The sequence below is a fragment of the Limanda limanda genome, chromosome 15 (assembly GCF_963576545.1).
Source record: "Limanda limanda chromosome 15, fLimLim1.1, whole genome shotgun sequence".
NCBI lineage: Eukaryota > Metazoa > Chordata > Actinopteri > Pleuronectiformes > Pleuronectidae > Limanda > Limanda limanda.
The window spans coordinates 19690421-19701744 of record NC_083650.1 but is presented as its reverse complement, the minus strand read 5'-3'; the positions used below and the strand labels follow the sequence as shown (position 1 = coordinate 19701744).

General features: G+C 40.9%; 1 protein-coding gene across 1 annotated transcript; it reads left to right on the top strand.

Moving 5' to 3' along the window:
- The first annotated feature begins 737 nt into the window (after positions 1-737).
- LOC133021102 (tubulin-specific chaperone A-like) lies at positions 738-1064 on the top strand. The gene has a single exon (XM_061087871.1). It carries the CDS (start codon positions 738-740, stop codon positions 1062-1064), a length of 327 nt encoding a protein of 108 aa, XP_060943854.1.
- The last annotated feature ends 10260 nt before the right edge of the window (positions 1065-11324 follow it).

Below are 11324 nucleotides of genomic sequence, written 5' to 3'. Positions count from 1 at the left end.
TTTTAATTAATACTAAGCAGAGATCTTATTTTGGCTTTCCTTTGAGGTCCTAAAATATCAGAGCTTATGTGAGAGAAGATTTAATAAAGGAGCACATGCTTGCCTTAAGAGGGATGTTACTGATAGCTTATCCCATCGGACAGGGGCTCTGTACACTCAAGATCTTACACGTTGACTTTGTCTCTCCCTCACCAATGAACCCGCTCTCTCAAGATTAAGAAGCCACTTGCAAATTGATGTTTATGCATCTCATTGACTCACACGGCACAGCTTTACAGACCTAATTTCCTGATCATACCAGGATAACACTCAAGACGATCACTGTAATTGAATAATTATCTGAGGGCACGGAAAGTTCAAGCTGTCAGATACTCAAAACTACAAGTTGGAAACTTCCATTGCAGTTACTTTTCTCTCGACACTAAAGATGATGTTTGACGGAAACAGATCACAGAAGTACCTATTTTAATAGATCTGTTTAATCCTTTGAAGATACACTGTATCCTTTGAACTTATCTATCCATGTTGACTATCATAGGTTTAACCCTTTGATAGACAACATGGGACAGTAGTGACCTGGCTCAGTTTTTATTTTCTATATCTTTGCAGTTAATGAATATCATTCAGAATTTCAGGTAAACGTTAATTATCTTGTTTTTGATAATCACATATCCTTATTTAAATTTTTCCTTTGCACTTTTTGAATAAAAATCCTTTTTGTATCATTATCTACAGTCATGGCAGACCTGAAAATACGACAGATTAAGATCAAAACTGGGATCGTAAGGCGGCTGGCAAAAGAGGAGATCTATTACAAAATTGAGTCAAAACAGCAAGTGGAGAAGGTTGAGCGCCTGAAAGCAGAGGCGGGATGTGAGCATGTAATCTGGAAACAGATGGAGGTGTTGCAGGAGTCCAAAATGATGATCCAAGACAGCCATCGCCGACTGGCCATAGCACATGAAGATCTGATTAATTTACTTGAAACAGAAGTGGATTTGGATGTATCGGAGGAGTACAAGGAGGCTCTGAACGTGTTGGACTCAGTGAAGCTCGATGGATGATTTCTAATAAGTTTCTTGTTCTGACTGTGAAGAAAAAGAAGACCCATATTCATTTCCTGTGTTATGTCATGCATGGCTGAATGTTTCATTCAATATGTTGTTTTGGACCACAAATCCTTATTGTCCTTTATTAGTGTATAAACAAATGTAGCTTTTGTGTTTCTACATCACTTTTACACACGGGTCAAAGATGACCCATACAGTATGTAGTCACTACGTAGCATCTGCCATACATTTCACACAGAGGCTTTTGCACATCTGATGCATGTAGGTCTTATTTTACATTCAAATACTAGTGAGAAAGAGAAACATGTACAATACTAACTAGCTGTTAGCTAGCCAGCTTCTTTTCTGGCTAGCTAGCCAACAACATGGATAGGCTCCTTTGATGACATAGAAGACTCATCTTCATTCACAGCTCCACTATGTCCACTTACAGTGTTAATGTGGGGTCTTTTCATACATGTAAATATTTTTTAAAGGTTTTTAACCCCTCTTGTGCCTCTGTCATTCGTGCTTTGCGCTGTGCCAACCATGTCGAACCAAACGGAGCGACACCATCTCCTCCCGCTTCACATACATTTACGAAGTTTACAAAGTCTGTTGTTGGGACTCAGAATGAGTTTGTACCGGTGTCCGATCAAACTACTGTTTGTTTGTGGGGGGGGAGAGAGAGAGAGAGAGAGAGAGAGAGAGAGAGAGAGAGAGAGAGAGAGAGAGAGAGAGAGAGAGAGAGAGAGAGAGAGAGAGAGAGAGAGAGAGAGAGAGAGAGAGAGAGAGAGAGAGAGAGAGAGAGAGAGAGAGAGAGAGAGAGAGAGAGAGAGAGAGAGAGAGAGAGAGAGAGAGAGAGAGAGAGAGAGAGAGAGAGAGAGAGAGAGAGAGAGAGAGAGAGAGAGAGAGAGAGAGAGAGAGGTTTGAAGGGGATTGAACCAAATTGTGTTTGGCTTGGGGGAAACCGAAAAACTGAGGTCCAAAACTAACAGTGGATTTGGAGATTCGTTACACCCCTGGTTATCATTGAGGAACAGACATTTACTTGCTTTGAGGAAAACCATATGATGCCCATAGGGTCCTTTCCATGCAAGATATGCAGTAGAAAACATACTTTATATTGTGGTAGAAAGTACAGTGTCACCCTCAATTTGACCCTGCAGGTGCAGATGAAATAAGTTTACAATTTATGCAACTCACCAACAAAATGTCTTTCTGGTAATTTTGGAGTGGTTGATGAAATGCCTTAACCAGCAGTCTCTATAACCTATAATGGACAGATAATATATGAACACAAACCTTTGATAAGTTTACAAATCAGTGGTCAGGTAAACATATTTATTCACATATTTATTCAGGTAAAATGGGCAGAAAATGTGTGCCCTTATTAAATATTGCTTAGAAAGAGATTAACCGCATATAAATGTATTGCGTATTCACCATAAAAACATTAAGGACGTACAGTTCCTACTGGTTTCGTTTAGCGGTTTGAGGAGTGTATTTACTCAATTATTGCACTCATTTCTCAAAACACAAGTACAAGCACAATTTTAGGATTCGCCACGCACATAAAATATATCTTCCTTCCTCCATCCATTTTGCTTCTACCCACTTTTTTTCCTGAGTCAATTCCACATCTTGTTCTTATTTAATCTTGAATCTATAAAACGTACTTTAACTAATTTTTAAACAGTTTTATTCTGTAACTGTCTCACTCGCATCAGGGTGGCCATCATCGTCATAGCCTGAACGTTGCTGTGACGATGACGTCAGACGCTACGTAAGTCAGTTCAATCAGAAGTTATGATTTATATCTGGATATTCACTCAGAAACTTTGATCTACATGAAATTAAAACATCATTCGTTAACAGAAAATTTATGTTGGCTTAACTTGATAGCTAGTTTTGATTGCTGTTCCCATTATACTGATGAGTTCGTAGTACTGCTCAGGTTTACAGTCAGTCTTCAGATGAGTGGCTCAGTGTCCAATGATAACATTCAAAGATGTAAGCCTCACTGTATGTAATGTCTGTTCACGGGCTTCTCCAAAGCTCCAAGGTCCATTTCACATTACAAGACTACAAAGCTGAAGCCATGGATAAGACTCTTATTACCAAGATAACGCTTTTGTAGTGTCATTTTAATTAATTCTAAGCAGATATCTTATTTTGGCCTTCCTTTGAGTTGCTAAAATCTCATAGCTTTTGTGAGAGAAGATTTAATAAAGGAGCACATGCTTGCCTTAAGAGGGATGTTACTGTAGCTGATAGCTTATCCCATCGGACACAGGCTCTGTACACTCAAGATCTTACACGTTTTCTTTGTCTATGAATTATTATCTGAGGGCGCGGAAAGTTCAAGTTAAGATACTTTCAAAACCACAAGTTGTAAACTTCGATTAAAGTTACTTTTCTCTCAGCACTAAAGATGATGTTAGACGGGAACGTTAATCAATTTGTCATTTCATATTAACCATTTATACAGTGTCATACACATTCTGTTTTTAACAGATGAAGAACGATAAAGGAAAACAGTTTAAAAGGCAGCCACAGTACAATTTGCAGGAATTGACTGAGTGTTACCAGCTATCTGAAGCTCCTACAAAGTTGACAAAAGCTATCATGCTTCCACAGTCTCCTGTTGTAAAAACCTCAGTCTGGACTGCATGTGCATTTATTTTTGTAAGTAGTGAACAAAAAGAGAGCTGTTTGCAGCATGTATAGCGATGAGGTAATAATCTTGCAATTCACAAATAAAATGAACATAAGTCACACCTGTTTAAGAGGAAGAAGAAAGCCAATTCAGGTTTTGAATCCAGTCTGAAGCATTTCTCTGAAATCTGTTGATTGACCAAGGTTGACTCATGATATAGCTCATAACTAGTTAAAAACTCCTTGAAGTATGTTTAATATTACCCACAAGCTGCTTTCACACATGCACCGAAGTCTGGATCATGTCTGAGTGAGCTCATGTGAGAACACAGCAGGATATTCTTTAGAGCACTCAGCGGGGACCAGTGGTCGTGTTGACGGCTTTTCTAAAATGTGACAGATTTGAACTGAAAGACAAAAATACAAATAATAGTACTAATAATATACTATTAATACTAAAAGGATATTAAGGAAAAGACACAGACGAACCTGTCAACTTAGAAAGACGATAAAGGTCAGGAGCTTTTAATGATAAAGGCCAATGCTGGTGTTGATATACTGTAAAACATAACATGGGATTTGCGCAGCAGGAGTTACACATTACGTCTTACATGCTCCGACACCCGCCCCCCCCCCCCCCCCCGTAAGACGTCCAGGAGATTTCTTTGTTGTTTTGAACGCATCTGACCAGAGACTCTCCTGACGTTTCCTGTTCACATGTTAAAAGCTGACTCCAAAGAAGGAGAATGCAGTAGTTCATGTCTGAAGAAGTCCAGTCCTCACAGTGAAAAAACAGGACTCACAATCTCTCCAACTCTAAAAAACAGACAAAACAAAACACTAGAGAAATCTCGATCAGGTTGATGAGATCTGAATTTAGATGCAGAGGCTGTAGCGTCTCCACAATGAAAAGAAGCATCAGGAGACGGCAAAGTTCACACACCTATATTAAGTTTATTCACTATTTATAATTTTTTGCTTTTGACAACAAATGATACTTGTTGTCTAACATTGTCAAAATTTCCCACTTGAATTCCCCTGCAGTACCAGCATGGAGCTTTGTGACCTCTTTACCTGATGATATTTCACATTTCACAGTCCTGCCTAAGAAATGAATCAGCACAATAGACATTTTTGGGGTTGTTGTTGTAAAAACTCCCTTATGAGTTAATTCCCTCTCACAGAAGGATTTCCAATCGAGGACCAATCACAACCATTCTTTTAAAATGGGGCGGGTTTGACATGATGACTGACAAGGGGATGCCGCTGAAGCATTTTTGCTTACATCCAAGATGGCTGCTGCTGTTGAATACACAATTGCGACTGAATTCAAGCTGGGTTGATAATCCTGGAAAGCAAGAAAGCGTAGCCTACAGTTTTCAGTGACTCACCAATCATTGATATCGCCTCCTGGGAAATGATAGTATAAAGTATAATGAGACTTATTTTACCTGCCCTGCAGACATCCCATGTCTCCATATATTCCTTAATATTGCAGCTCCTAAAAAACTCATTGGTGCCTGGAATAACCGGGGGATCTGATTTCACAGCTGTCGTATAGATGTGACAAAATATCTGCAGCCTTGTTCTTAAATCTCACTTTCTCCCTCTGCAGTGAGATTCAGCTTTTTAAAGTCTGTAATTTTAAAAGCTGGTGGAGGAGGTGTTGGTAACCTGGACGACTGTGAGGATTATTAAAGCTCTGCGAGTGGTTGATTTTTAGATTCCGGCTCAACAATAGTAATTTCAACTGTGTTTCACACTCATGAGTTTATAAATGTACCCTCATTATTCTGATGTTCTGTTTTTTTACAAGTTCTGAGAACCTCAGTATTCCAGGTCACACACTGCTGTTAGCACAGGGACATTGTTGTTTACAGGCTGATGACTCTGATGTCTGTCTGAATTTGCATGACTCTTCCTTCACTGATGTGTGGACGTGTTTGATAGAGGAATATATTAATATGCTTGTTACTCTGTTTCATCTGGTGTCAAAAAGAAAACGCAGTTAATTATCCTGCAGATGACATTTTTGTGGATGGTAAATTTTTGTTCATAATGTTTTTCTCTCTTCTCTGGAAGAGCATTATTCTGTAACTCACTGGAAAAATGCTTAAATATTTATTTATTAGCCATAAAGGCATGAAATGCATCTTTGATGACTTCCAATAATGATAATCTAGCATGTAATGGAGTCTTGGTAAAATGCAGTCCATTGTTTTTGTCGTCTCGGTTCAATCTTTCATTTAGATTCTTGACGTCATGACGTTTCAGATTCGGCTCACAGTTTATTCAGAGTTGAAAGAATGACGTTTTGTTTTCATGGCCCTGAGATGAAGAACTGAAAATCTTCAATGACAAACAGATTGAAATCGATTTTAATCAGTTTTAACATTTCATATTGATTCAGTTGGCTTTTAAATATCAAATCAATGCATCGAGATGTATCTGTGTTTCTGTTTACCATCCATTCTGAGATAATATTATGCAGCCACTCCGTGTTCTGCATGTTTTAAACAAAGCAAAACTGCTTGTTTATTTTGCATGTACTTTTGCTTCCTTGATACTTTTTGTTGTGGACTCCTGTTGAATAAGATTAAAAGGTACTAGCACCCATCAATACAACACGCGTAAGAATATTGTTCAAATTTGTGTCGTGGTGCAGAGCAGCTGAAGGCTGAGGAGCCGACAAGGCAGATGGTCCGACAGGCACAGGGGAGCCTGGTTATGGAGGACTTTATAAATAATTGTATGTATTCTCAGTTGGACTGAAGCAGGTGAAGCTGGATGAGGAGTGATGTGATGGTCAATGGAATTGGTGCAAGTGAGGATCCTGGCAGCAAAGTTTATTTGGAGCACGGGTTAGAAAGGTGAACAATGTACACAGGATTCTACATATTGCTACACATACGTATTGAAATTGCACACAACTACCTGCACCCAAGTTTGGTAACTACTGTTTTGCACCTCTGATATAAAACAGGATACGCGAAAATGTTGATCGTCTGGCGGCGCATCAGGAACAGGACTAACTGTCTCTAATTAAAACAGATCAAACTCAGCCCTCATATGTCAGCATGATTAAAGTTACATATGTACAGTAGACTGAGGCTCCTGAAAGTCTCAGTCACTTAAACCCTGTTCCAAGGAGGCATTTCCATCAGTGTTGTACAGTCAATGCAAATTACATTATCTTGCAGCAGTGGCCATCATTTTCTTCAGCACTGAGGAAAAGAGTCAGGGACTCCTCTCCTGCAAACCCACCAGTGCTGAGCCCACTCAGGAGGCTGTACACACGTTTAGCCAATTACTCATGGCTGACTCTCAGACCAATATCTCGCTATAACTGCATGAAAGTAAGGTGAGCGAGAGTTTCGATCCATAAACATCTGACTGAAAGCCAGCCATCAGCGCTCCCCACTGCCTCTGGATTTGTCTCACAGCAGGTTCACAAAATCCTTGTTTAATCACTCTGAAAACTCCCCCGAAGAATAACAACGTTGTGTTGAATCCCACTTGTCAAATCCTGCAATGTTTACTGTTCAGACAGGCACAAGTGTCTCTTCTCTTCTTCTCTCTTTTGTAAAGATGCAGTTTGCCAGTGCGGTGATTTACCACCATATTAACACACAGAGAAACTACACTTTCACACTTGTGGAGAGCAGTGGAAGCTGTGCATTGGCAGCAGAATGAACACAGGCACGTGCTGCAAGGGTCACATGAAACCCAGTTAATATACTGCATGTTTCAGGATACGGCTTCATCTGTGATGGTGCCAGTGCTGTGCTGTGATTGATTGAACACTGTGCGGATATTAGAGGGCATGACAAGTTGATAGTGCAAAGTGAGCAATACTTTAGTTTAATTGGCTGGGGGTGATGGATAGAGCACTTCATTGACAAATATCACTTTGCCCCTTCAATAATCTGCAGAGGTTTCCAGACCTGCAAGTCTTATTAATAAGAAACGAGGTCAGAATAATTTAACGGGATGAACGCAGCGCTAGTTATCTCTATCAGATATTATTCGGAAATGCAATTTTAATAGAACGTAAGTAGCCCTTTCAGGATTGTTAAGGATACAGTATGGTATTAAAATGGATGATTATGCAAAACTTATCATATAAATTATACATTTCTGATTAATTACGACTAACTTGCCAAAATGATATTACTTTACACTTTTTATTCTCAGGGTTTGAGGCTACTGAAATCGTAAAACCATAACGTGAACACATAATACTTGCACACTTTCCAGAAGAAGAGTCAAACAGTTTTTATGTCACAAGTCACGTTTTTGTCTAAGATTCCAAACTTCAGTGGGCTTATAAAGACACTAAATGTTCTGCATTTGGCAGGAGGGAGTGCTTCTTTTCTCCTCTGTGGAGGGGCTTAGGGAACTGCCTGGGATAGCATGAAAGGGAGAAACCGCTGCACTATCCACAAAGGCCTGCAACAGGAACTCAGGAGGACTTCTTCGGCGCCTGGTTGCCTTCCTCTGCATCTGGAAGCCGGGAGTGGCTGAGGGGTCTGAGGAAGCCTCGGAAATCCCTGATGAGGCAGAGATTAATTTTAGTGTATGAGAGCAGCAGAGACTTTCGCCAATCCCATTTCACAGTGGCAAAAAATGAATATTCTCTGCAACAAGGAGAAAAGAAGACGTTTAATACAACTTGACAGGCGAAGTATCTAACGTTTCTCGCACACCTTGAGGAATGAGCAACAATGCAAAATGTTTGCACCTGCTTTCTAGACAATAAATGGCTCCTCTAAGTGTTTGAGCCTACTGTACCTGTAGGTCCTCCTTCATGCAGTGAGTTCCTGTAGTTTCAGCCCTGTATGGAGAAAAAACTAATTTCCATGGTTTTCCATGTGATCTTGGGCTGTGAATTAAAATGCAAATGTCATTATTTAAATATGAAATAGCCTCTTGATTCTCTTACCTTGAAGGTCACCTGAGGATCTGCCGTATTCCCTATAACTAATCTTCTTACTGCCATGACCTCATTTAAATCAGGGTTGGATAGTAATCCCTCACTTTTAATATTAAACATATCAAGCTTGATTAAATGCATTAAAATATTGAATTGATTAATTGTATAAGGAAGGAACCTGATTTGATCAGAATCCCACTATGCTCAGCTGATTTGTACATGCTACTGAACCCGAAATATACAGTCAAATTGCTCCCGGTGGGTACACAGAACACATGTTGTACTCCTCTGGGAGGCCGCAGTGTCATCGCAATGACTGCAGGGATTTCTGCAGCAGAGACGAGGCCCGGCGAGGGAGTTTGGAGAACGAGGGTTGACATGAATCAATGAAAGAAGAGAGAGAAGCGTACTGGAGTGGAGTGTATTGTTGAGTGGGAGGAAGACTGGGAGAAGGACCGGGAGAGGGGGATCCAGAGAGAGTGTTACTCAGCTCTCTGCAGGGGTTATGTTCAACTGAATTAATCCGTTGTGAAATGTACGAGTGCTGCCTGGACTGATGACTTGTGTGCATTGGAGATTGGTAAGAAGAGTAAAGGGGTTGGAGGGTGTGTGTGTGTGGGTATCTGTGGGGACGCTATGTCATGAAACAGGATCTGAGAAGGCAAATTTCCCCACAGGGTTTGAGTCCTTCATTCCCCGTCACCTCCATATTAGTCTGTCTGAACCTATTCCTTCACCCACGTATCCAACATCAAAACACAAGACATATTAGCATAGCCTATAGGCCACACATGTATGTAGACATAGAGGCCACCCAGTTGTGGGGGAGGTTGTTCACTGCTGTGCAGCACTACAGCTGGCCAGATGTTCTATATGTGCTGTGTTATTCTCAGTTATACAGTAATGAGCAGCAACCAGGGAACATCCGTAATTACTAAATGATGAAAGTTTCCAAATAGCTGAGTAACAATAAATCAAATCATGAGTTCCATGCTGTCTTAAAGCTGTATATTGCAGGGCTCAAATAATGTTTAATTCTTAGGTTGTTACATCCAACTAAATGTATTGTTGGGGAGTCTTATGTAATACTGGATGCACTTGATATAACACTGTATAGCTACATAGTGATACAGTTTTAAAAGAAATAGGTTATTGCCATTTATCCATTAACACATATATTCAAACTGTGCATCTCTGGGCAGCACTTTATAAATGAGGGGCAATTTGAGGTTAAGTGTTGCCTATGGACACTTTGACATGCGGATGGGGAAGACTGGGATCGAACTGCCGAGCTCCGCCAAGGGTAAATATCTGTCTCATGTTTGTTCATCAACTTTGGTGATATATCTGAGTTAGTTTAGCTTAGCTGAAACACTTGAATTACGGGAATCAGAAATCGTGGCTCTCTTGACAGATAAGAAGCACATCCACTCCTGATGCGCTGTAATTAATCCATGTCTCATATAGAGGGTCACACAGTGATATTCAGGCTTATTAGCTTCGGTATGGTGCATTGTGAATGAACTGTTGAGGCTGTGAGAAAGACATGGGAACAAACAGAGATGTGACGAGAGGACCAAACGGAAAAAATCAAAGTGTGCGACAGAGACAGGAGATAATAGGAGCGGAATAAACAAATCAAAGAGCTCATTACAGAGAACAGCAGAAGATTGTGATCATGGAAAATGGGGACAGACGGATCATTGCCTTCTGCTGGCACTGCCTTATCCGCCACATTCACAGAGCTCAGAGGCGATTATTTGTGACCGGCCAATTAGCACATTAGAAGGTGTTGTTTAGATGCCCAGTATCGTGTGTCTGTGCTGATGATGTTGTTGCAACAAGTGCCATGACGGATCAGGCGAATTCTGAGCCATGCAAATGCTGTCGACAGCCAACTGTTGAGCGATTACTTGAAGTGGTAATCTGCTGGATGCGTTTTTAACGGGACTTTGAGTGTCCATTAGTTTGGTGTTTTGTCGTGCACTTCCCATAAATCATTTGTCAGCAATAGAAAAGACAAGTTCACTAACGCTCGCTTCACTCGGTTCAACACGTAAACTGTGGGGTATCACGCCCCCGTGTGGCCGGACTCAAGACATGCCTTCATGCAGATTACCTGTGACGGTGTATCTGAGGCCCCGCCCCGAGATATACAAGTCAACACAATCATCCTTCTGTGCTGACGCTCATCACCTCACCAGGAACACCTCACAGAGTCAGGTTAGCCAGGCGCTGCTAGTTAGCTTAATTCCTGAGGCTGCTGCCAGCTCCAAGTTAACTAAACTGTCCCTGTTGGTGTTGCTATAATCATTGTCATCAGTGAAGCTGCCCTTTCGACCACAAGCTTGTGTTTCGCAATGAGCACCAAGCTTTTAACGAAGACATTTGAGATTTATAAAGAACATTTATCAAGAAATCTAACGCCGGGTTTACACCGGACGCTGAAGCACAGCGCCAAGCCTTAAATAACAGCTGGCTCCCATCCACTCCCATGTCCTTTGTGCGGGTCCCACCGGAGGCTGAAGAGCCGCACTGCCCCAAGGCTGCCTCGCGGCATGCAGCGATCGTTTCGGCGTCGAGACTATTTTTTGCGCTTGACGCGAGCGTATCACGCCAGATAACACAGTGAAAAATGATTTTAAACGATATTGATGACATATTTGATATGATATAAATGATAA